The sequence below is a fragment of the Ahaetulla prasina genome, chromosome 1 (assembly GCF_028640845.1).
Source record: "Ahaetulla prasina isolate Xishuangbanna chromosome 1, ASM2864084v1, whole genome shotgun sequence".
Lineage (NCBI taxonomy): Eukaryota > Metazoa > Chordata > Lepidosauria > Squamata > Colubridae > Ahaetulla > Ahaetulla prasina.
Genome location: NC_080539.1, coordinates 5,361,350 through 5,386,228, shown reverse-complemented (window position 1 = coordinate 5,386,228; position 24,879 = coordinate 5,361,350). Strand labels below are relative to the sequence as shown.

The window sequence follows — 24,879 nt, the reverse complement described above, 5'->3', positions numbered from 1 at the left end:
ACCACTTAAGAGAGGGCTGTAAAGCACTGTGAAGCGGTATATAAGTCTAAATGCTATTGGAAGGGAAGGGAAGGGAAGGAAGGAAGGCATTGTGGCACAGTTGCTATAAGGCAGTGTTGCAAGCTAACTCTGCTCATAGTCAGGAGTTCGATTCTGACCGGCTCAAGGTTCATTCAGCCTTCCATGCTTCCAAGTTTGGTAAAATGAGGACCTAGATTGTTGCGGGCAATATGCTGACTCTGTAAACCACTTAGAGAGGGCTGTAAAAGCACTGTGAAGTAGTATATAAGTCTATTGCTTGTGAAGGGAGGAAGGAAGGAAGGAAGGAAGGAAGGAAGGAAGGAAGGAAGGAAGGAAGGAAGGAAGGAAACTGAGGAGGAAGTGAAACAAGGAGATGGAAGCCATGGTGGCACAGTGATTAGAATGCAATATTGTAGACTGATTCTGCCCACAGTCAGGAGTTCGATCCTGACCGTCTTAAGGTCAACTCAGTCTTCCAAGAGGCTGACTCTGTAAAATGCTTAGAGAGGGCTGGAAAGCACTGTGAAGCAGTATATAAGTCTAAATGCTATTGGAAGGGAAGGGAAGGGAAGGAAGGCATTGTGGCACAGTTGTTATAAGGCAGTGTTGCAAGCTAACTCTGCTCATAGTCAGGAGTAGAAGTAGGTATATAAGTCTAAATGCTATTGCTAGGGAAGGGAAGGGAGGGAAAGAAGGAAGGAAGGAAGGAAGGATGGGTGGCAGGCAGGCATTGTGACACACTTGTTATAATGCAATATTGCAAGCTAACTCTGCTCACAGCCAGGAGTTCGATCCTGACCGGCTCAGGTTTGACTCAGCCTTCCGTCCTTCCGAGGTGGGTAAAATGAGAACCCAGATTTTTAGGTATAATATGCTGACTCTGTAAAACTGCTTAGAAAGGGCTGTAAAAGCACTGTGAAGCGGTATATCAGTCTAAATCAGCGGTTCTCAACCTGTGGGTCGGGACCCCTTTGGGGGTCGAATGACAATTTGCCAGGGGTCGCCTAAGACCATCGGAAATATGGGAAGTATACTTGCGAGTCGAAGAATCGCGCTCCAATGGTTGACTCCACAAGCCAGCTGCAGGCTCTTCAAATCGCTAGCCGAATTCGGCTTCAGGCGCGATGAATTAAAAAAGAGAGAAAACTTTGCTCTGATGTCTCCCTCTCAAGCCAGCTGCAATCACTCCCAATCGCTAGCCTAATCTGGCTTCAGCACGATAAACTTAACAGGGGAGGAGTCTCCGTTTTAATGCCTCCGTCCTCAAGGCAATCGCAAGCAGTTCAGATCGCTAGCCAATACGGCTTCAGGCGCAATAAATTCAAAACGAAAATAATTTTACGGTTGGGGGTCGTCACATCGTGGGGAATTGTATTAAAGGGGTCGCAGCACTATAAAGGTTGAGAACCACTGGTCTAAATGCTATTGCTATTGACAAGCAACTTGTGGTTTTTATCACCACTGCCTGCAAGAAAGAAACAGACATATACAAACATTTTTTATACGTTTTCTTTTAAATTCCACAGAGCTCACGTTCGAGATTTTGCAGGTCAGTGTAATTCTCAACCTCCGTTTTATTTTTTCTCTCTCTCCGCAATTGGCCTGTAAACCAGGTTTCGCGTTTGTGAAATCTCGGAGCTGCCTCTACGGTTCATAAATCTTGAGTTATGCGCTAATGCTCGGGGTGGAGGGGAAGAGAAAAATGCCCAAAGGGGCAAGCAAGGTTGTGTCAAAAAATGGCAGTTGCAATCAAAACTATCTTGCCCGGCTGAAAGTACAGCACACTGAATCTCTGCGCCAAAATCTGGCACTACACATCCGCTCAAAATTTGAGCCACGTTAAACGGAGCGGAATGCCAATTTGCTAGAATTAAATCGAAGGTTTGGGGGGGGGGGGGAAAGACATTTCAATTTTAGCCAGCAGGCCTGGACAGGTCGAGATCTTCCTTGCAATCCATCCCGAGTAATTTCCCAGCCAAAGTTCAACTGATGCATTTTTCTTTCATTGGAATGAGAAAAGTAATTGTGCAAAAAACCACAAGACACGTCGGCCACAACTGGGTCTGGCGGGAAGCTCAGGTTGCGTTGGCTGGAACACACAATGACATCTCACCGCGAAACCCTGCAGGAGCCAGAAGAGGCAGGGAAAAGAAACTTAAAAAGAAAAAGAAAAATCTGGCAATACCGTAGAGGTGGAATTTAAGCTTCCTGTTTGCCAGGTTCAGGAGGAATTGTAGGTGTGTTACGCTGAAGGCTTCGGGCGGTTATGTTTGGCAAACCACTCGTGGCTCTTATCGGCCGCCATTGCCTGCAAGGAAGAAAAATTAAATAAATATTGTTCCCGACTTACAATAATTCATATGGAATAGAATAGAATAGAATAGAAAAGAATAGAATAGAATTTTTTATTGGCCAAGTGTGATTGGACACACAAAGAATTTGTCTTGGTGCATACGCTCTCAGTGTACATAAAAGAAAAGAAAAAGGAAAGGAAAAAAAATACCTTCAACATTTACAATACAAATGATGGTCATAGGTTGCAGTTTAACCCTTAATGATAGCAACAAAAAGTTACAGTCATACAGTCATAAGTGGAAAGAGATTGGTGATGAAAACGATGAGAAGATTAATAGTAGTGCAGATTTAGTAAATAGTCTGACATTGTTGAGGGAATTATTTGTTTAGCAGAGTGATGGCCTTCGGGAAAAAACTGTTCTTGTGTCTAGTTGTTCTGGTGTGCAGTGCTCTATAGCGTCGTTTTGAGGGTAGGAGTTGAAACAGTTTATGTCCAGGATGTGAGGGATCTGTAAATATTTTCACGGCCCCCTTCTTGATTCGTGCAGTATACAGGTCCTCAGTGGAAGGCAGGTTGGTAGCAATTATTTTTTCTGCAGTTTTAATTATCCTCTGAAGTCTGTGTCTGTCTTGTTGGGTTGCAGAACCAAACCAGACAGTTATAGAGGTGCAAATGACAGACTCAATAATTCCTCTATAGAACTGGATCAGTAGCTCCTTGGGCAGAATAGAATAGAATAGAATAGAATAGAATAGAATAGAATAGAATAGAATAGAATAGAATAGAATAGAATAGAATAGAATAGAATAGAATAGAATAGAATAGAATAGAATAGAATAGAATAGAATAGAATAGAAAAGAAAAGAAATTAGGAATAGAATGGAATGGAATGGAATGGAATGGAATAGAATAGAATAGAATTTTTTATTGGCCAAGTGTGATTGGACACACAAGGAATTTGTCTTCGGTGCATATGCTCTCAGTGTACACAAAAGCTTTAAGTGATAAACCATGATCTTAGCCATCATAAAAATAAATTCATCATAAATCACAAGATACAACACTTTAGGGAGAGAATCAACATAAATCATACCAGGAAACTAAATAAAACAATATAAATCATAAAGATTCAAGCAACAAAGTTATAGTCATAAGTAGAAAAGGAGATAGAGAATAGGTTTTTTTTTTGTTTTTTGTTTAGAAAAAAAAATTTAGTGACCCAAGTTACGAGGACCCTGAAAAAAGAGAGACTCATAACCGTTTTCTCATTCTTAAAAGACTTTGCAGCATTCCTCCAGGGTCATGTGATCAAAATTTTGTCTCTTCTAGGAAGTTCTGAGCTTTAAGCTAAAGAGGACTAGGACAAGAAAATCCTGATGATGTTACGTAGTCTGGTAATGAAATGTTCAGAAGCTAAATCGAAACAAGCTTGGGAGAGCAAACCGTTGTTAAAATATAAAACCCGTGCTACTGAGTATTTTCTATAATTTCAAAGTTTTGACCAGCTGGAGTCTGTTCCCAGTGTGCGCATGCGCAGAGTTGCCAAACGAAGGGAACAGCGAGAGAACAAGGGTCGACTCTGGAGTAAGGCCACAGGTGGACGATGAATGGCCCCTCCCACAAGGAATAAAAGGGGAGCGAAAGGGGAGTGGAGTTTGCAGGAGTTCGCCTAATTGGTTCGTGACTCTCCGAGGCTCCTTGCCAAGTTTTGAAGATATCGGCCTGGCAGCTCTCCAAGTCAGATACGGTCTGTGACTGTAAATTCTCCCTTGAAAGACTTTGCTGGAGGTGACTGAGAGGAATTCACTGTTTGTTTAATAAAAGGGGTTTAAACAGTAACAGAGTTGGAAGGGACCTTGGAGGTCATCTAGCCCAACCCCCTGCTCACGCAGGAGTTTCGTCGGGACCAGGATTCTACTTTGCACTTTTTGGGGGAAGCCTAGGTCAGAACATTATCTGTCTTGCCTACTCCTTCTGACCCCTCCCTTTCTCAAACAGCAGAAGACAATTCAAAGTGGGAGGATCCTCGCTTCCGGAGATCTGAGAGGCGACGCCAGCAGAAGGAAGGGAGGGGCAGGCCTGGATAAATGCTGAGTCATGGAGCCACACCCCACAGCCTATATAAAGGACCTGCTTTTGGCATTCCAACTTTGAGTCAAGCAAAGTCTCATCTAGTTTGCTGAAGTCACAACTTGGATTCCTGCCTGCTTGAGAAATCTGGAAGGAATTTGGCAAAGCTGCAGAGGCTTCGTTGCCACGCTTGATACGGACTTCCTAGACCCGGTCGTCGGAGGGGGAGTGGGACACGGCACAGAGGCTGCTTGAGGTGTGTATGTGCGCATGTCATCACTCGGTTCTGGGACTTGCCAGAAACGTCGGAGCGTTTGGGGGGGAATTTGGAGCAATAAAAGGGGCGATTTGAACTGCCAGCTGCCTGTGTTGCCTCTGTGCCGTGTCCCCCAGGTCATCACATGATCAGGGAACTGGAAGAGAAGACCCCCCCAACTCACCTCGTCCAAGAGCTTCTCGCCGTTCGGGTCCACCTTGGAGAGCTCCCTGAAGGCCTCGTCGCCCACGAAGCAAATTTCGTGGCCATCCTACGAGAAATCGAAGAGGGAGACTCACCACAACACGAGTGAGACAACATCATTGGGGTGCTGCCCAAGTGGAGATGGTGATCAGCACAAATCTATTTTGGGTCTTCGAGACTATATAGGTATTTCTCGGCTTGCAACCGGTCACTTAAGAGACCGGTTCAGATGGGTCTACCTGGGATATGCAGGTAGTCCTTATGACTTACGACAACTGAGCCCGACGTTTCTGTTGCTGAGTGAGACATTTGTGAGTTTTGCTCCGTTGTACGACCAATCTTGCCGCAGTTGTTAAGTGAGTCACTCCAGCTGTAACTTCGAACGGTCACTAAATGAACTGTTGTTAAGTCGAGGACTACCTGTAGTCTAGTGGCCTGGAGAACACAGGAATTGTCATGGTAACAGGTACTCCTCGACTTCAGAACCAGATTCACTTAACAACCGTGTTACTCACTTAACAAATGACTCACTCAACAGCTGTGGCCACGAAAGTCGTAAAAAGTGGCATAGCTCCCTTAACAAATTGGGCGCTATCTAACAAAATGAAATTCAACAGTGAAAAAAGTTAAGGTTCTACATTTAGGTCAAAAAAACAAAATGCACCAGTACCGTATATGTGGTACCTTGCTCAATAGTAGTACCTGTGAGAGGGATCTTGGAGTCCTAGTGGACAACCATTTAGATATGAGCCAGCCGTGTGCAGCAGCTGCCAAAAAAGCCAACACAGTTCTGGGCTGCATCAACAGAGGGATAGAATCAAGATCACGTGAAGTGTTAGTGCCACTTTATAAAGCCTTGGTAAGGCCACACTTGGAATATTGCATCCAGTTTTGGTCACCACGATGTAAAAAAGATGTTGAGACTCTAGAAAGAGTGCAGAGAAGAGCAACAAAGATGATTAGGAGGCTAAAACATATGAAGAACGGTTGCAGGAACTGGGTATGTCTAGTTTAACAAAAAGAAGGACTAGGGGAGACATGATAGCTGTGTTCCAATATCTCAGGGGTTGCCACAAAGAAGAGGGAGTCGGGCTTTTCTCCAAAGCACCTGAGGGTAGAACAAGAAGCAATGGGTGGAAACTGATCAAGGAAAGAAGCAACTTAGAACTAAGGAGAAATTTCCTGACAGTTAGAACAATTAATAAGCGGAACGACTTGCCTTCAGAAGTTGTGAATGCTCCAACACTGGAAATTTTTAAGAAAATGTTGAATAACCATCTGACTGAGATGGTGTAAGGTTTCCTGCCTGGGCAGTGGGTTGGACTAGAAGGCCTCCAAGGTCCCTTCCAACTCTGTTGTTATGTTATGTTATGTTATGTTATGTTATGTTATGTTATGTTATGTTATGTTATGTTATGTTATGTTATGTTATGTTATGTTATGTTATGTTATGTTATGTTATGTTATGTTATGTTATGTTAAATGCTTCGCTTAGCAACATAAATTTTGGGCTCAACTGTGGTCCTAACTCAAGGACTATCTGTTATCACCAGCCACTCTGGGTCTTTGCCATAATTTTTTTTTTTCGTGGAGCCTTCACGTTCAGGAGCAATCTATCTCTGAAAGGCAGGGACTGGAAATAAACATAGCTCTGCTCACAATCCAGTCATATATTTATTTTAAGAGCACTTACAGGATCAGCCAAAATGACGACTTGCACCGTTGCTTTCCCAGGTGTGTCCAGGCTCACAAGAGGCGTCAAAATTTTTTGGTTCTCCTTTTTCATTAAGGCTTCAATAACCGGCAACTTGGCAAAACAGGATCCAAGGATGAAGGTATTTGGAGAGGGGGGAAGAGAGGAGACCAAATATAAGAGAGGCACAGTCAGTTTGCTGCAAACAATAGCCCTCTGCCTCCAGAAAGCATTTTCAAAACAGGAAAAGAAAGTATATTTATAAAACATGAAAAGAAAGCAATTTTGAAATGTAAAAGGAACGTATTTTCACAACATAAAAAGATTTTCAGAAAATGAAAAGAAAGCATTTTCAAACCGTAAACAAAGTATTTTCAGAAGGTTAAAAACAAGTACTTTGAAAATGTAAAAAGGGTTTTCCGAAACGTAAAAAGGAGTTTTTAAAACATAAAAAGATTTTCAAAACATAGAAAGAATTTTCCTAACATAAAATGATTTTCAGAACATGAAAAGAAAGCGTTTTTGAAACGTAAACGAAGTGTTTTCAAAACGTAAACAAGTCTTTTGAAAATGTCAAAAGGTTTTTTGGAAACGTAAAAAGGGGTTTTTAAAACGTTAAAAGATTTTCAAAACGTAAAAAGGAAGTATTTTCCTAACATAAAAAGATTTTCAAAACATGAAAAGAAAGCAAGTTCAAAGCGCAAACAAAAGTATTTCAAAATGTAAAAAGAATTTTGAAAATGTAAAAATGTTTTTCGAAATCTAAGTGTTTTCAAAACGTTAAAAAGGTTTTCAAAACATAGAATTTTCAAAACAGAAAAACCTTTTCAAGACATAAAAAGAAAGTATTTTCAAAACAATTTTTTTTTCCAAACATGAAATTATTTTTGAAACATTGCTCAAAACCCTTCCTCACTCCTGACACTATACTTTGTGCTATAAACACCCATTGGTTTACTGATCGTTTGAAGTTATAACGGCACCAAAAAACCCGACTTATGACCAGCGGTGAAATGTAAAATTTGTTATTACCGGTTCTGTGGGCGTGGCTTGGTGGGTGGGTGGGTAATGTGACTGGGTGGGCGTGGCCAACTTTTTTTTTTTTACTTTTAAAAGCATTTTTTTTACAGCTTCTTCGGTAGAAGAGCTTGTACAAAAAATGCTTTGAAAGGGTTCTGACAATCCCAGCTGAGTTGCCTCATCGCCAGAACCCTTTCAAAGCATTTTTTTTACAGCCTCTTTAGCCAAAGAGCTAGTAGAAAAAATGTTTCGAAAGGGTTCTGACGATCCCAGCTGAGCCGCGCGATCATCAGAGGTGTTGTGACCCAGGTTCCTGGACTCGGATTCCTGGACTCGGATGATTCAGAAAGTGAGGGAGAAGACCTGGCAAGGCCAGCTTCTCCTGGGCCCTCTCCCTCCCTGGCACCTACCCAAAGGGAGGAGGAGGGGCCGGCAAGGCCTGATTCTCCCGGACCTTCTTCTGATTTGGCAACGCCCCAAGAACAGTTTTGGCGTGATGCAAGACTGCGCAGACGTGACCGGCGCACGCAGCAGAGGAAGCGTTGGGACAAAGCCAAAGAATGATGAGTCATGCAGTGACATCTACAGAGGCTATAAAAGGAAGCGGAACTTCCTGGCTTTTTGTCTTGGACAAAGCAGTGAATTTGCGCGGGCAAACTGTATCAATGGAGGGAAGAATATATTCGTGAGTAATTCTGGCCTTATCTATAATTTCCTCATTATCTCCAGAGACTTGGCAGGCCCGGTAGAAAAACAAACTTTTAAACGTAAAACAACCTCTGACGATTGTGGGCATGCTGGGGCGGGGGAGAGAGGGATTTTTGCTACCGGTTCTCCAAACCACCCGCCACTATCACTACTGGTTCGGGTAGTGCTCCCGGTTCGGGCGATCCAGTCAGAACCGGGAGCATTTCATTCCTGCTTATAACCATTTTTCACACTTACAATTGCTATGGCATCCCTGTGGCCATGAGATCAAAATTGGGGTGACTACCGACTGGCTTGTACTTACGACAGTTGCAGCACCCTGGGGTTATGTGATCCCCATTTGTGACCTTCTGTAGCTCGTTTCCGACAAGCCAAGTCAATGGGGGGAAACTGGATTCACTTAACGACTGCATGATTCTTTTAACAACTGTGGCAAAAAATGGTCACAAAACGGGACAAAGCTCACTTGGCAACTTGGCTTGCTTAGCAACGGAAATACTTGGGGCTCAACTGTGGTCGTAAAATGAGAACCACTTGTAAATTTTTAAATTTATAGGGGTTTTAATTGGTTTTAATATTTATACTATTTTTAATAATTTGGCTTTTAGAATAAGTTTTTTAATGGTTTTCTTAATTTGTACATATATGTTTTTACTTGCCTGTGAACCGCCCTGAGTCCTTCGGGAGATAGGGCGGTATACAAATACGAATAAATAAATAAATAAATAATAAGGACATAATAAACCCTTGTGCCTGTTGCACTGCGATCTCACCTCTTCCTTCGGGCAAGAGAAGGCGATTCGTCCAAAGGCTGTGCCGTGATCCACATCCTGGCCGATGCTTTGCAACTCGAGTTTACACTAGAATCCAAAAATAAATAAAAATAAGAACATTTGGCTTTACAAAAAGAAAACCACACAAAATGACACCGGCCAGTTTTCACGCAGCTACCTATCTGGTTCGAGTTGCAAAAACTTCTGAATTGTACATTGTCATGGACGGTTTTGTTGTAGTTTGTCCATCTTGGGAGAGTGGTTCTCTACTTATTTTCTGCTTGAGCGTTTGTCTGGTGTTAATCCCTGCTTATCTGGGTGCAGACAGCTGGAGAGGACGTGTTCTGGTCTTTCTGTTTCCCTTCTTGGTTTTTCCTCGTCTTTTTAGAATGGTGTGTAAATATGGTGCGATTTCTATCTGCCTATTGATGTTTGGATCTGTTGTGCCTCGCTCGCCCCCCTCTCCGCAGCCGGGCCCCTCTCATCTCCTGCCGGACGCTGATAGTGCAGAAGAATGTCCTGGCATGCCTCCAGCCCCCAGTCCTGGCACCATGCCCGGACAGATCGAGCAAGACGAATGGCCTGACATGCCTCCAGCCCCCAGTCCTGGCACCATGCCCGGACAAATGGAGCAGCTGGGCCCCTCCCCCACAGCATGTGAGCCTGGGGAGTGTGCAGCCAGTCACGAACTGGAATTACCGGCAGCTGGAGGCTGGAGGGACCCACGCTTCTGGAGAGTGGAGAGGCGATGTCAGCAAAAGGAAGGGAGGGGCAGGCCTGGATAAGTGCTGAGTCATGGAGCCACACCCCATGGCCTATATAAAGGATCTGCTTTTTGGCATTCCTTGAGTCAGGCAAAGTCTAACTTGGATTGCTGAAGTCACATCCTGGTCTCCTGCCCGCCTTGAGAACTCTGACAGAACTTTGGCAAAGCTGCAGAGGCACGCTTGATACAGACTTCCCCGACCCGGCCGTCAGAGGAGGAGTGGGACACGACAGGATCTGTCTGAACACCAAGCTTTTAGGAATTCCCTACTGTTTTTGGATAAGACAGTGATGGCCAACCTTTTCGGCACTGAGTGCCCAAACTGGAACACATGTGTATGTGTGCCCGCTGAAGCGCCGGAAACCAAAAACGGCCCAGAAAACAGCCCAAAACAACAGCCGGAAAACAGCCCAGAAATGGCTTGTTTTTTGGCCATTTTTTGGCACTCCAGCGCCCGCGAAGACCAGCTGGCCGGCACGCACATGCCCACTAGAAATCAGAAGAGCAGCTGGCGATGGCATGTACCCACAGAGGGGGCTCTGCGTGCCACCAATTCTCTCTTGGCCTTACTCCTGAGTCGTCCTCTTTGCTTGAGCTGCTCTTGCCTTCTAGCAGCTCTTCTCACGCGTGCATTAGGAACAGGCTCCTCCTGTTCCTCTGCCTCACTACTGTCAGCCTCTGGAGGCTCTGGAGTCCGCACCTCACTTCCCGATGGCCCTGGCCCCAGCTCTGCCTCCGACACAGAGCCCTCATCTGGGCCTTCCCCAGCCTCCAGGACTGGCCCACGCTCTTCCTCAGCCTCATCGCTGTCCGACTCCGCTGTTGCTAGCTCCGCAGGCTGCTGGCGGGCCACAACACATGGACCCGGGGCCAGATCTAAATACCCTGCGGGCCACATCCGTCCCCCAGGCCTTGAGTTTGACACCCCTGCTCTATGTTGGAGAACTAAGTTTTCATTCTATTTTCTGACTGCTATTTGTTGTTCATGGATGTGCTCCGCTAGTCTTCTGCTTATCTGCCCCACATAGTGACTGTTACACTTTACAGGTAAGCCCTCAATCTACAACTGTCCATTTAGTGACCATTCAAAGTTACAATGGCAATGAAAAAAGTGACTTATGAATATTTTTCCCACTTATGACCGTAGCAATATCCTCATGGTCACGTGATCAAAATTCAGGCGCTTGGCAACTGACACGTATTTTCCGACGGTTGCAGTGTCCCGGGGTCATGGGATCCCCTTTTGCGACCTTCTGACGAGCCAAGTCAATGGGGAAGCCCGATTCACTTAACAACCCATTCCTAACTCAGGTGTCCATTCTTGAGTGAGGACTAGAGGCTTGAGAATTAAGTTTTGCTAGAGTGTAAGAGCTTCGTTCAACATGATGCCCTTCAAATCCATTATACTTCTCTTCCCATAATCCTAACCCTTGGCTGAGCGTTATGGGCTGATAGAACTGTCCAACTATTCTGAAGGGTGCTTTGGATGGAATGAATAGAGAACAGTGTTTCTTGACAACTTTAAGAGTGGTGGACTTCCATTCCCAGGATTCCCCAGCCTGTGTGCTTTAGGATATGGTGGCTGAGGAATTCTGGGAATGGAAGTCCAGACATCTCAAAGCATGCAGGCTAAGGAATGCTGGGAATGGAAGTCCAAATATCTTAAAGCACGCAGGGCTGAGGAATGCTGGGAATTGAAGTCCAGACATTTTAAAGCATGCAGGCTGAGGAATTCTGGGAATTGAAATCCAGACATCTTAAAGCATGCAAGCTGAGGAATTCTGGGAATTGAAGTCCAGCTATCTTAAAGCACGCAGGCTGAGGAATGCTGGAAATTGAAGTCCAGACATCTGAAAGCACACAGGCTCAGGAATTTTGGGAATTGAAATCCAGATATCTTAAAGCATGCAAGCTGAGGAATTCTGGGAACTGAAGTCCAGACATCTGAAAGCACACAGGCTCAGGAATTCTGGGAAATGAAGTCCAGCTATCTTAAAGCACGCAGGCTGAGGAATACTGGGAGTTGAAGTCCACCCGCCTTCAAGTCTCTAAGGTGGAGAAACACCGCCCTAAGAACGTCAACCTCACCTGGTTATCGGCATAACCGAGCAAAACTTTCTTCTTGCCTTCGTCCTTCTCATACACTTTCATGCCCAGCAATTTGGACCAGTAATCCACCGATTTCGACAGGTTGGATACAGCCAGAGTCACCTTCACCACCAGATCTGGAGGATAACAACAACACAGATGGGCTCAAGCCCAGACTTTGTGGCAGGATAAGGTGAGCTGGGGGCCACCTGGCCGCTCAAAAACATCTCCCCCTGGGTCAGACACACCCTGTGACATTCGGATCCTCGTGTGGGAATTTCCCCACTTAAATTTTGTTGTATTTTAAATTTATATTTTATATTTCTAAATTTTATATGAATTTTAATGGGTTTTTAGAATTTTAAGTGTTTTAAAGTTTTTCGGACAAATTGTATAATAAGTTTTTTAATTTTGTTTTAATTGTATATTGTATTGTTTTGGGTTTTATTCTGGCTGTACACCGCCCTGAGTCCTTTGGGAGAAGGGCGGTATAGAAATCGAATAAATAATAATAATAATAATAATAACCAGCGGCCTTCACCAGTAAATCCCAACTAGCAGCGAGTCCCACCGTTTCCCAATCCCTTCTGAAAGATAGCTGAGTGCTTAGACTCGAATAGAGCTGGAAGGGACCTTGAAGGTCTTCTAGTCTAACCCCCTGCTCAAACAAGAGACCCTATTTTGCCATCGCGTGCCAGGAGCGGGGGAGGGGAGGTTTGCGTGCATCCGTGCCCACACCGATAATTCTACATGCACTGCCCCCACGCATGTGCGTGCGACCACCCCCACCCCCACGGTCCCTATGCTCCTGGCACGGTAGGCCCGTTTTTTGCTCTCCACAGCCTCCAGAGCCTTTCTAGGAGTCTGGGGAGGGTGAAAACTGCCTTCCCCAACCTCTCGGAGGCCCTCCGGAGGCCAGAAATGGCCCGTTTGTCAACTTTCGGTGGGACCTGATCTGAGCTCGCGTGCCCCCACCGATAAGGCTCGCGGTGGCACGCGTGCCATAGATTCGCCATCACGGCCCTATACCATTTCCGACAAATGGTCGTCTAACCTCTTCTTAAAAACCTCCAGTGATGAAGCGCCCACGATTTCTGGTTCCACCGGTTAATGGTCCTCACTGTTAGGAAGTTTCTCCTTAATTCCAGGTTGCTTCTCTCCTGGATTCGTTTCCAACCGTTGTTTCTTGTCCTGCCTTCTGGCGCTTTGGAGAAGAATTTGACTCCCTTTTCTTTGGGGCAGCCCCTCAAATACTGGAATACTGCTATCATGTCCCCTCCAAGTCCTTCTTTTCTCTAGATTGGCCAAATATCGGCCATATTCTTCATGTGCTTTAGTCCAGGGGCCTGCAAACTTGGCTCTTTGAAGACTTGTGGACTTCAACTCCCAGAGTTTCTCAGCCAGCTTTGCTGGCTGTCATAACATAACATAACATAACATAACAACAGAGTTGGAAGGGACCTTGGAGGCCTTCTAGTCCAACCCCCTGCCCAGGCAGGAAACCCTACACCATCTCAGTCAGATGGTTATCCAACATTTTCTTGAAAATTTCCAGTGTTGGAGCATTCACAACTTCTGCAGGCAAGTCGTTCCACTGATTAATTGTTCTAACTGTCAGGAAATTTCTCCTTAGTTCTAAGTTGCTTCTCTCCTTGATCAGTTTCCACCCATTGCTTCTTGTTCTACCCTCAGGTGCTTTGGAGAACAGCCCGACTCCCTCTTCTTTGTGGCAGCCCCTGAGATATTGGAACACTGCTATCATGTCTCCCCTAGTCCTTCTTTTTATTAAACTAGACATACCCAGTTCCTGCAACCGTTCTTCATATGTTTTAGCCTCCAGTCCCCTAATCCTCTTTGTTGCTCTTCTCTGCACTCTTTCTAGAGTCTCAACATCCTTTTTACATCGTGGCGACCAAAACTGGATGCAATATTCCAAGTGTGGCCTTACCAAGGCATTATAAAGTGGCACTAACACTTCACGTGATCTTGATTCTATCCCTCTGTTTATGCAGCCCAGAACTGTGTTGGCTTTTTTAACAGCTGCTGCACACTTGCTGGCTCATATCTAAATGGTTGTCCACTAGGACTCCAAGATCCCTCTGAATCTTAGTTGCTCGTCTCCACTTTTTCCAAAGTCTCCACATCTTTCTTGTAATGTGGGGACCATAACTGGATGCCGTACGGGTCTCAGCTTATGTCCACAATTTGAGCCCAAATTTCTGTGGCTAAGTGAGACATTTCTGAAGTGAATTTTGCTCCATTTTATCACTTTTCTTGCCACCGTGGTTAAGTGAAACCTGGGTTGTTTCTCCCATGGACTTTGCTTGTCAGAAGTTCGCAGAAGGGGATCACATGACCCCGGGACAATGCAACCGTCCTAAATATGTATCTATTGACAAATGTCTTAATTTTGATCACATGACCATGGGGGATGTTGCAAGGGTCATAAGTGTGAAAAACAGCCGTAAGTCTTTTTTTTTTTTTTTTAGTGATGTAAGTTTGAATTGTTTGTGAACTTTTGTAAATCGAGGACTACCTGTATTCCAGGTGTGGTCTTAACTAACGATTCGTAACATGGGTCCTCAAACTACGCCCACAGGCCACATGCCACCTGCCGAAGCCATTAATCTGGCCCGCGCAGGACCACGAGGCTTCCCCGCCCACATCGCCCTGCCCACCCTTCGGCCGAGCACAGGACTTACCTTCGCAAGCCCGGTGGGCTGGAACTGAAAGGTAAGGCCAACAATTTTGGCCTGCAGAGATGTTCTGGAGGCGGGGAAGGTGAAAAACGGGGTGCACAGATGCCCCAGGAGGCCAAAAAACGGGCGAAAACAGCCTGTTTTTTATCTCCATGCCTCCAGAAGTTAAATAGAGAAAGAGAGAGCGAGAGACAGAAAGAGCAAGAGACAGAGAGAGAGAAAGAGAGAGAGAGAGAGCGAGAAAGAGAGAGAGAGAGAAAGAGAAAGAGAAGGAGAGATAGAAAGACAGAGAGAGACAGGAAGAGAGAGAGAGAGAAAGAGAAAGAGAGGGAGGGAGAGAGAGACAGACAGAAAGAGAAAGAGAGGGAGAGAGAGAGAGAGAAAGAGAAGGAGAGAGAGAGACAGAAAGAGAAAAAAGAGAGAGAGAGGGAGAGAGAGGGAGAGAGAGAGACAGAGAGAGAGAGAGAGAAAGAGAAAGAGAGGGAGAGAGAGAGAAAGAGAAAGAGAGGGAGAGACAGGAAGAGAGAGAGAGGGAGGGAGAGAGAGAGAGAGAAAGAGCGGGGGAGAGACAGAAAGAGAAAAAGAGAAAGAGGGAGAGGGAGGGAGAAGGAGATGGGAAGAGGGGGAGAGAGACAGAAAGAGAGGGAGAGACAGAAAGGGAGAGAGACAGGAAGAGAGAGAGAGAGAAAGAGAAAGAGAGGGAGAGAGAAAGACAGAGAGAGAGAGAGAGAGAGAAAGAGAAAGAGAGGGAGAGGGAGGGAGAGACAGAAAGAGAGAGAGACAGGAAGAGAGAGAGAGAGAGAGAGAAAGAGAGGGAGAGAGAAAGAGAAAGACAGAGAAAGAGGAGAGAGAGAGAGAGAGAAAAAAAAAGAGAAAGAGGGAGAGGGAGGGAGGGAGAGACAGAAAGAGAGAGAAAGAGAAACAGAGGGAGAGAGAGAGAGAAAGATAAAAAAAGAGGGAGGGAGAGAGAGACAGAAAGAGAGAGAAAGGGGGGGGGGAGAGAGAGAGATTTCTCAAACTCCTTGGGGCTGGGAAGAATTGTTGCAAAACTGAGTTTCCTGAAGTGGACCACTAGACTCCTGAACAACTGAAAAAAACGATTTAGTAAAATAGAAAAGGCAACCAAAAGAGCAACATGCAAAAAAAAAAAGGGCAAATAAACTACCCCCCAGGAGCAAAACCAATGAAAGTTTAATTTGTGTGCATTGTTTAATGGACTGTTAAATTGGCCACGCCCACCTAGTCACATGACTTAGCCAGGCCCACCCAGCAGGTCTGACCCCCCCCCCAACAGTCTGAGGGACCGTGGCTTCCCCCCCCCCATTTAAAAAGTTTAAAGACCCCCCGATTTATAAAATGGTGCTCTTTATTCATCCTCCTTCAAAGCTCTTGAGGATGTTCTATCATCTTCCCTGAATTTGGGCTTCACAGCATCATCGGATGTGCAAACAGAGTGGCCGCAGCCTCATTTCGCCGTGAGCTGAAAACACACTTATTTATTCAAGCGGGACTGGCTTAAAAGTTTTATTAAATTTTAATTGGGGTTATTTATGAATTTTAGGGTTTTAAATTGTTTTAAATTTCGGCCATTTATGGAATATGCTTGGTTTTAAGTTTCTGTTTTAATGTGTATATTGTGGGGTTTTTATTATTTGGCTGTACACCGCCCTGAGTCCTTCGGGAGAAGGGCGATATAAAAATCTAATAAAATAAATAATAAAATAAATGGTTGCGTTCTGCTCCTTACCTCCTTGAGATCGTTCTTTGTCTTCCAGAAAGAACTTATATCCTCCTGGGGCTTCTGATTCATAAACGCCTGCTGAGGTCTCCTTCAGCGGCCACTGTAACTTCCTGGCATTTTTCACAGCCTGGCTCGAGGCGACGGTCATCCCCTGTGTAACAATGGGGAAAAATAATTTTAAAAAAAGATGTCGAGACTCTGGAAAGAGTGCAGAGAAGAGCAACAAAGATGATGAGGGGACTGGAGGCTAAAACATATGAACTGGGACTGGGTAGGTCTAGTTTAGAGAAAAGAAGGACTAGGGGAGACATGATAGCAGTCTTCCAGTATCTCAGGGGCTGCCACAAAGAACAAAAGGGAGTCAATTTATTTTCCAAAATACCAGAAGGCAGGATAATATACAACAGATGGAAACTAATCAAGGAGAGAAGCAACCTGGAAATAAGGAGAAATGTCCTAAAAATGAGGACAAGTAACCAGTGGAACAGCTTGCCACCAGAAGTTGTGGATGCTCCAACCCTGGAGGCTTTTAAGAAGAGATTGGACAAACATAACTGCTAATTTACTGGCAAAACCATGATAAAGCATGTGATCGCGGAGCACTGCAAATGCCATAAATTTGTCTGAAATGGTATTATAGGGTTTAACTGCTTCAGCAGGGGGTTGGACTAGAAGACCTCCGAGGTCCCTTCCAACTCTGTTATTCCGCTATCACAAGAACCAACCGATGTGCCCCTTGGCTGCAAAGTTGTTTTCAGTGCCGTCAAAATGTCGAACGGTTAGCCTGTGGGAGTCTGTCGGTAAAGCGACATCTACACTAACCGTTTTCATCCTGCGATGGGTTTGCGCAGGCACAAATAGCGTCTACTGATCAGCAGACTAATTAAAAAATTAATTTTAATGAATTGATTGATTGATTAATAAATTAATATGTTTAATTCATTAGTGAATATTAATGAATTCATATTCATTTATTCGTTCGTTCGTTCATTTTGTGAATCTGCCCAACTCAACCAAGTGCCTCTGAGCACTTTATAATTCTAAAATGAGAAAATAACAGGAAAAAACACACACCTTAAAACACTAAAAACATGTTCACAGCACTTTGGAAGTTGGGGGGAGGAAAAGTACGGAATATCTTCATCCAGATCAGGGGTCTCCAACCTTGGCCCCTTTAAGACTTGTGGACTTCAACTCCCAGAATTCCTTAGCTTTGCTGGCTGAGGGATTCTGGGAGTTGAAGTCCACAAGTTTTAAAAGGGACCAAGGTTGGAGACCCCTGCTTTGCTGGCTGAGGGATTCTGGGAGTTGAAGTCCACAAGTCTTAAAGTTGCCAAGCTTGGAGACCCCTGATCCAGATAGTCCTCAGCTTATGACCACAAGGGAACCCTCAAATTTCTTTCCTTAAGCAAGACCGTTCTTGAATTTTGCCCCAAAGTTTACTTTTCTTGCCACCGTTCTTAAGGGAAGCGCGGCGGTTTTTAAGTGAGTCACATGCTTGTGAATCTGGCTTCCCCCGTTGACTTTGCTCGCCAGAAGGTCGCAAAACGGGATTGCGTGACCCTGCGACCGTCGTAAATACGAGTCAGTTTGACAAGCGTCTGAATTTTGATCACGTGGCCACGGGGATGCTGCAACGGTCGTTAAGTGTGAAAAAGGCTGTCCTACGTCGTTTTTTTCAGTGCCGTCGTAATGTCGAACGGTCACTAAGCAAACAGTTGTAAATCGAGGACAATCTGTAATACCCTTTCCTCCTTTTTATGCAAATTCAAGATTGCATAATGATCACAAAGGCATACTGGGAATGACGCTTACCAGAAAATCGTTGCCAAGGTGGTAATTCCCAACACCGTAGTTGTAAGTCAGCTCTGCGACAAAGTGGCCGTCCTCCGGTCCGTAGCCCACCATAGTTTTACTCCATTTGCCATCATAGGGACTAGAAACATATCCAGATTCAGTTGTTTACAGGAACAAGTAAAACATCACTGATCCTTCCCTCAGAACAGTCTGGAGTTTACAGGTAAACCTTTCCTTATGACCAGAGTTGGGACCAAGAATTTCCACTGCTAAACGACGAGGTTGTTAAACGAGGTGTGCCCAATTTTACGACCATTTTTTTTTTTTTGCCACAATCCTTAAGCAAATCACTTCAGCTGATTTGTGAATCACACGGTCATTAAGCTGCAATGATCGTTAGTGTTGTGACCCAGGCCCAAATAGGTAATAATAAACTTAGTCCGTGGGAAAACAAACTTTATTCGAACAGCTGGGAATTATTTCCTTCCCAGCGTCGTTTAACTCAAAGTAAAACAAATGCCTCCCAACACAAATTCCTCTGTTATCTCACAAACCTTAGTCCAATTAGGCCTAAAGGCCCTTCTTGGCAAATATCCAGAAGCCACAAAAACAAGACGTATACGAAGCAGAAGATACGTTGTTTTCCGACAAAGCTAAAATGCCGTTGTTGGTCTTTTAAGCCTTATGGGAGGGGCCAATCATCTCCTGGCCTTACTCCCGAGTTGTCCTCTCTGCTTGAGCTGCTCTTGCCTTCTGGCAGCTCTTCTCCTGTGTGCATTAGGAACAGGCTCCTCCTGTTCCTCTGCCTCACTACTATCTGTCTCTGAAAGCTCTGGGAGTCCGCACCTCACTTCCCGATGGCTCTGGCCCCACCTCAGCCTCATCACTGTCCGACTCTGTTGCCAGCTTCGGAGGCTGCTGACGGACCACAACAGTTAGTGAGACAAACAGTCAGAAGTGACTGTTTTCCAATGCTGTTGTTGTTGTTGTGGGCCGCCAGCCCAGACTCGGACAATGGGGAGGAACTTGGGCCAGTCCTGGAGTCTGGGGAAGGCTCGGATGGATGCTCTGTGTCGGACGCAGAGATAGAGCCAGGGCCGTTCGACATTTCCGAGTCGGAGATTAAGTGGGGAAGAAGAACAGCTGGGGCCTGTTCCAGATGCACCTATGCGCAGAGCAGTTAGGAGAGGAGAACAATGATGGACAAGGAGTCGACTCGGGAAGCAAAGCACACGTGGACGCTCAATGGCCCCTCTCTGGCTGGAGAATAAATAGAAGCTAAAGGAAAGTGGTGTCGTGGGAAACAACCGTTGGGATTTATTTAGGAAGATTTGCTCGTCGCGATTCGTGTCTCAGAGACTGCTTGAGAGAGTTTAATTTGCACCTTTGTGCAGTGGTGGGATTCAAATAATTTAACAACCGGTTCTACCAGCTAGGTGGGTGTGGCTATGGTGGGTGTGGCCATGGTGGGCGTGGCCATGGGTGTGTGACAGGCAGCACTTCGCCTCCTGCACCCTCCTGGGAGCAAAAACAGGCCATGGGGAAGGGGAGGGTGTTCGTTTCCATGCTCCGTTTTGGGTCTAGTAGACTCGTCTGCAGCCTCCTAGGAGCCAAAATCGGGCATGTGGGGACTCCTGGAAGGGACGGGGCAAGAAGGGGGGCAGGGCCAGCCAGCAATTTAATTACTGGTTCATCTGAATTTGGCCCAAACCGGTTGAATCCCACCACTGGCTTTGTGGCTAGAAGCTTCCGGCCGGGCAATTATCCAAGAACTGATAAGGTCTGCACTTCAGTTAACCCTTGGAAAGATTATTGCCTGGATTTTTGTATGTGGGAATGCCGTGAATTCCCAGTAGCTAAATAAAGAGGGTTTTTTTTTGGGACAAGGGGTTTCGGTCACTTGGTTCTGCTAAGGCTGGGTCAGAACTGCTGTAACTTCACATGGTCACTGAACAAACTGTCGTAAGTCAGGGTTTGCCACAAAGAAGAGGGAGTCAAGCTATTCTCCAAAGCACCTGAGGGTAGAACAAGAAGCAATGGGTGGAAACTAATCAAGGAGAGAAGCAACTTAGAACTACGGAGAAATTTCCTGACAGAACAATTAATCAGTGGAACAACTTGCCTGCAGAAGTTGTAAACGCTCCAACATTGGAATTTTTTAAGAAGAGATTAAATAACCATTTGTCTGAAATGGTGTAGGGTTTCCTGCCTGAGCAGGGGGTTGGAATAGAAGACCTCCAAGGTCCCTTCCAACTCTGTTATTATAAAAGTCGAGGATTCCCTGCACAGCAGCTAAGACAACCCAAAGCTAACGCAAAATCAAAGTCAAAATCTCTACAGAAGAAAGACGGACAGCAGAGAAGTTCTGCCTAGTTCCCTCCACATTCCTTGTTGGTGAGACAGCAGAGCCTGTATAAACCCTCCAAATCCAGTCAGTTTCTCTGATCAAGAGTAGCCAGGATAAAACCTACATACCCGTTGCAGGTGGCCTTGCAACCTTCTTCAAATTCTTCATGCCTCAGGACCTGTTGGTTCAAGCCCACATCAAACGGGATCAGTAAACAGAGGGATATAGAATCAAGATCATGTGAAGTATTAGTATCGCTTTATAAAGTAAGTAAGGCTACACCTGGAATATTCTGCATCCCCACATTACAAAAAAGTTGTTGAGACTTTGGAAAAAGTGCAAAAAAGAGCAACTAAGATGATTAAAGGCCTGGAGACAATTATGAAGACTGATTGCAGGATTTGGATTTGGCCAGTCTAGAGAAAAGAAGGACAAGAAGGGGACATGATAGCAGTCTTCCAATATCTCAGGGGTTGCCAAAAAGAAGAGGGAGTCAAGCTATTCTCCAAAGCACCTGAGGGTAGAAAAAGAAGCAATGGGTGGAAACTAATCAAGGAGAGAAGCAACCTAGAACTAAGGAGAAACTTCCTGACAGTGAGAACAATTTATTATTTATTTATTTTATTAATCAAATTTCTAGACCGCCCTTCTCCCGAAGGACTCAGGGCGGTGTACAGCCATATTAAAATACATAGATAGACAACGAATTTAAAATAATTTTAAAATGAAATATTTAACCGGCCAATTGAACTAAAAATAACAAAACCAATTAAAATCAGTATAAAATTTAAAATTTAAAATTTAGAAGCTAAAAAATCTAATCCAGCCCTGCGCACCTGAATAGGTGTGTTTTAAGTTCACGACGGAAGGTTCTAAGGTCCGAGAGTTGGCGAAGTCCTGGGGAGCTCGTTCCAGAGGCGGGAGCCCCAGAGAAGGCCCTTCCTGGGTGTCGCCAGGCGACACTGCCTAGCTGGCGGCACCCTGAGAGTCCCTCTCTGTGAGAGCGCACGGGTCGGTGAGAGGTATTCGGTAGCAGAAGGCGGTCCGTAAATAGCCCGGCCCTATGCCATGGGCGCTTTAAAGGTGATCACCAACACCTTGAAGCGCACCCGAAGGCCACAGGTAGCCAGTGCAGTCTGCGCAGGATAGGTGTCACCGGGAGCCACGAGGGCTCCTTCTATCACCCGCAGCCGCATTCTGGACTAACTGCAGTCTCGGATGCCCTTCAAGGGAGCCCCATGTAGAGAGCATTGCAGTAATCTAGGCGAGATGTCACGAGGCGTGGTGACCGTGCATAGGGCATCCCGGTCTAGAAAGGCGCAACTGGCGCACCAGGCGAACCTGGTAAAAGCTCTCCTGGAGACGGCCGCCAAATGATCTTCAAAGGACAGCCGCTCATCCAGGAGGACGCCCAAGTTGCGCACCCTCTCCATTGGGGCCAATGACTCGCCCCAACAGTCAGCAGCGGCTGCAGCTGACTGTACCGGGATGCCGCATCCACAGCCACTCTGTCTTGGAGGGATTGAGCCTGAGCCTGTTTCTCCCCATCCAGACCCGTCGGCTTCCAGACACCGGGACAGCACTTGATAGCTTCATTGGGGTGGCCCGTGGAAAAGTACAGCTGGGTGTCATCAGCGACAGCTGGTACCTCACACGAAGCCACTGATGATCTCACCCAGCGGCTTCATATAGATGTTGAACAAGAGGCGAGAGAATCGACCCCGCGGCACCCACAAGTGAGGTGCCTCGAGCCGACCTCTGCCCCCGTCAACACTGCTCATGCATCGATCGGAGAGATAGGAGGAGAACCACCGATAAACGGTGCCTCCCACTCCCAATCCTCCAACCGGCGCAGCAGGATACCATGGTCGATGGTATCAAAAGCCGCTGAGAGGTCTAATAGGACCAGGGCAGAGGAACAACCTCATCCCTGGCCCTCCAGAGATCATCCACCAACGCGACCAAAGCCGCCTCAGTGTTGTAACCGGCCGGAAACCGGACTGGAACGGGTCTAGATAGACAGTTTCATCCAGGTGTAAGGAAACTGATATGCCACCATATTTTCTACAACCTTCGCCGTAGCGAAGGTTGGAGACCGGACGATAATTGCTTAAAACAGCCGGGTCCAAGGCAGGCTTCTTGAGGAGGGTCTCACCACCGCCTCTTTCAAGGCGGCCGGAAGACTCCTCCACCAAGGAAGCACTGTGAATTGCCTGGAGCCAGCCTCGTGTCACCTCCTGGGTGGCCAGCACCAACCAGGAGGGGCACGGGTCCAGTAAACATGTGGTGGCATTCAACCTACCCAACAACCTGTCCATGTCCTCGGGAGCCACAGGGTCAAACTCATCCCATAAAATATCACCAAGACCACCCTCGGACGCCTCCCCTGAGTCACTGCAATTTTGGTCCAGACCGTCCCGAAGCTGAACGATTTTATCGTATAGATAACCGTTAAACTCCTCAGCACGTCCCTGCAACGGGTCATCCCGCTCCCCCTGGTGAAGGAGGGAACGAGTCACCCGAAACAGGGCGGCTGGGCGGTTATCTGCCGACGCAATTAACCAGTGGAACAGCTTGCCACCAGTAGTTGTGGGTGTTCCATCACTGGAGGTTTTTAAGAAGAGACTGGATAGCCGCTTGTCTTAAGGGCAAAGCCAGCTGGGTGACTTTGAGCCAGCCCTTTTCTCCCAGCCCTAGGAAGGAGCCAATGTCAAACCATTGTGAGGGGGGAGGCAAAAACCTCTCTAAGCAAGCTGCAATCCACTAATTCTGGGGTTTCCAACTTTGGCCACTTTAAGACTTGTGGACTTCAACTCCCAGAATTCCTCAGCCAGCTTTGCTGAGTAATTCTGCGAGTTGAAGTCCACAAGTCTTAAAGCGGCCAAGGTTGGAGATCCCTGCACTAATTCACTTTCTCTTATTTGTACCTTATGACTATCATTAAGTATTTTAAGTGTTGTACCTTGATGAAGGTATCTTTTCTTTTATGTACACTGAGAGCTTATGCACTAAGACAAATTCTTTGTGTGTCCAATCACACTTGGCCAATAAAAATTCTATTCTATTATCTATCTATCTATCTATCTATCTATCTATCTATCTATCTATCTATCTATCTATCTATCTACTTACTTACTCCTTCCACTTATGACTGCATGATTGTAACTTTGTTGCTTGTATCCTTACAATTTATATTGATATTGTTTCCTGATTACTTATTTGTACCCTATGACTATCATTAAGTGTTGTACCTTAGAATTCTTGATGATCTTTTCTTTTATGTACACTGAGAGCATATGCACCAAGACAAATTCCTTGTGTGTCCAATCACACTTGGCCAATAAAAAATTCTATTCTATTCTATTCTATTCTATTCTATTCTATTCTATTCTATTCTATTCCATTCTCTGAAATGGTCTACAATCTCCTGCTTGAGCCGGGTGTGTGTGTGTGTTGGACTAGAAGACCTCCAAGGCCCCTTCCAGCTCTACTGAGATTGAGATTCAAGTCACTTTTACGCAGACAGCGCCACACAGTCAAGAGTCTCTTGAAACCGATTTATTTACAAAACATATTTCTATGCAGTAAGTTCTTGACTTACGACCCCCAAATTTCTGTTGCTAGGCAAAACAGTTGTTAGATGAGTTTTTTTGCCCCATTTTCCGACCTTCCTTGCCACCCTCGTTAAGCGAAGGACTCCCGTAGGTATAAACCTGGTTGTTAAGTGAACTGGGCTTCCCCATTGGCTTTGCTTGTCAGACGGTCGCAAAAGGGGATCACGTGACCCGGGGACACTACGACTGTCATAAATATGAGTCAGTTTGCCATGTGTCTGAATTTTGATCAGGCAACCCTGGGGATGCTGCAACGGTCGTAAGTGTGAAACAGGTCCATAAGTCAGTTTTTTTGAGTGCCGTTAACTTTGAATGGTCACTAAATGAACTGTTGTAGGTCGAGGACTCCCTGTACATGGACAAGTGATTACGGTCTTACTTAGTGCAGAGAAAACAATTTAAATGTAAAACTTGAAAGTTAAAGGTTATGATTGGCGAAGGCAAACGACGTTAGCCAAGGAAGCTTGGATGCAACCGGTTGCCGTAGCTTAGTTGGCCGTTCTAGGGAATTCTCTAGTGGACTTCCGCCTCAGGGTGCACATAGCGATGACGTCATCCCTTCGGTTTAAAGCCCTCCGCATTTTCTCGGGTCTCTGGTCGCCTCTTCCCCCCCCCTACTTACGCGCATGCCCAGTAGCTCTCGGTAAAAACGGATGGTCTGAGTTCGATCGCCGACTTTGAAGACAAAGTGTAACGCGCGTCTTGCCTTCATTTTGTTCTCTCAAAAGATCGCGGAGGCAACACGGGTTTTGGGATTGTCGGATATTTTATTTTTGTCGCGGCGTG

At 45.7% G+C, this 24,879-nt stretch overlaps 1 protein-coding gene across 1 annotated transcript; it reads right to left on the bottom strand.

Annotated features, from left to right (window-relative positions):
• Positions 1-1,506: 1,506 nt before the first annotated feature.
• GLOD4 (glyoxalase domain containing 4) lies at positions 1,507-24,873 on the bottom strand. Its single transcript, XM_058164055.1, has 9 exons — positions 24,716-24,873; positions 20,608-20,657; positions 18,151-18,271; positions 16,342-16,486; positions 11,896-12,032; positions 9,042-9,128; positions 6,541-6,654; positions 4,828-4,914; positions 1,507-2,329 (listed from the first exon to the last, which is right to left on the bottom strand). Exons 1-9 carry the CDS (start codon positions 24,803-24,805, stop codon positions 2,264-2,266), a joined length of 897 nt encoding a protein of 298 aa, XP_058020038.1. The 5' UTR covers positions 24,806-24,873; the 3' UTR covers positions 1,507-2,263.
• Between the last annotated feature and the right edge of the window lie 6 nt (positions 24,874-24,879).

What these genes read in the sequence shown, in the direction of transcription:
- GLOD4 (XM_058164055.1), bottom strand. Translation starts at nt 24,805, where the DNA reads ATGAAGGCAAGACGCGCGTTACACTTTGTCTTCAAAGTCGGCGATCGA. An exon ending in TCTCTTGCCCGAAGGAAGAG is followed by an intron (nt 6,655 to 9,041) that starts GTGAGATCGCAG and finishes TGTTTTGCCAAG; the next exon opens with TTGCCGGTTATTGAAGCCTT. An exon ending in TCGTCATTTTGGCTGATCCT is followed by an intron (nt 4,915 to 6,540) that starts GTAAGTGCTCTT and finishes GATTTCTCGTAG; the next exon opens with GATGGCCACGAAATTTGCTT.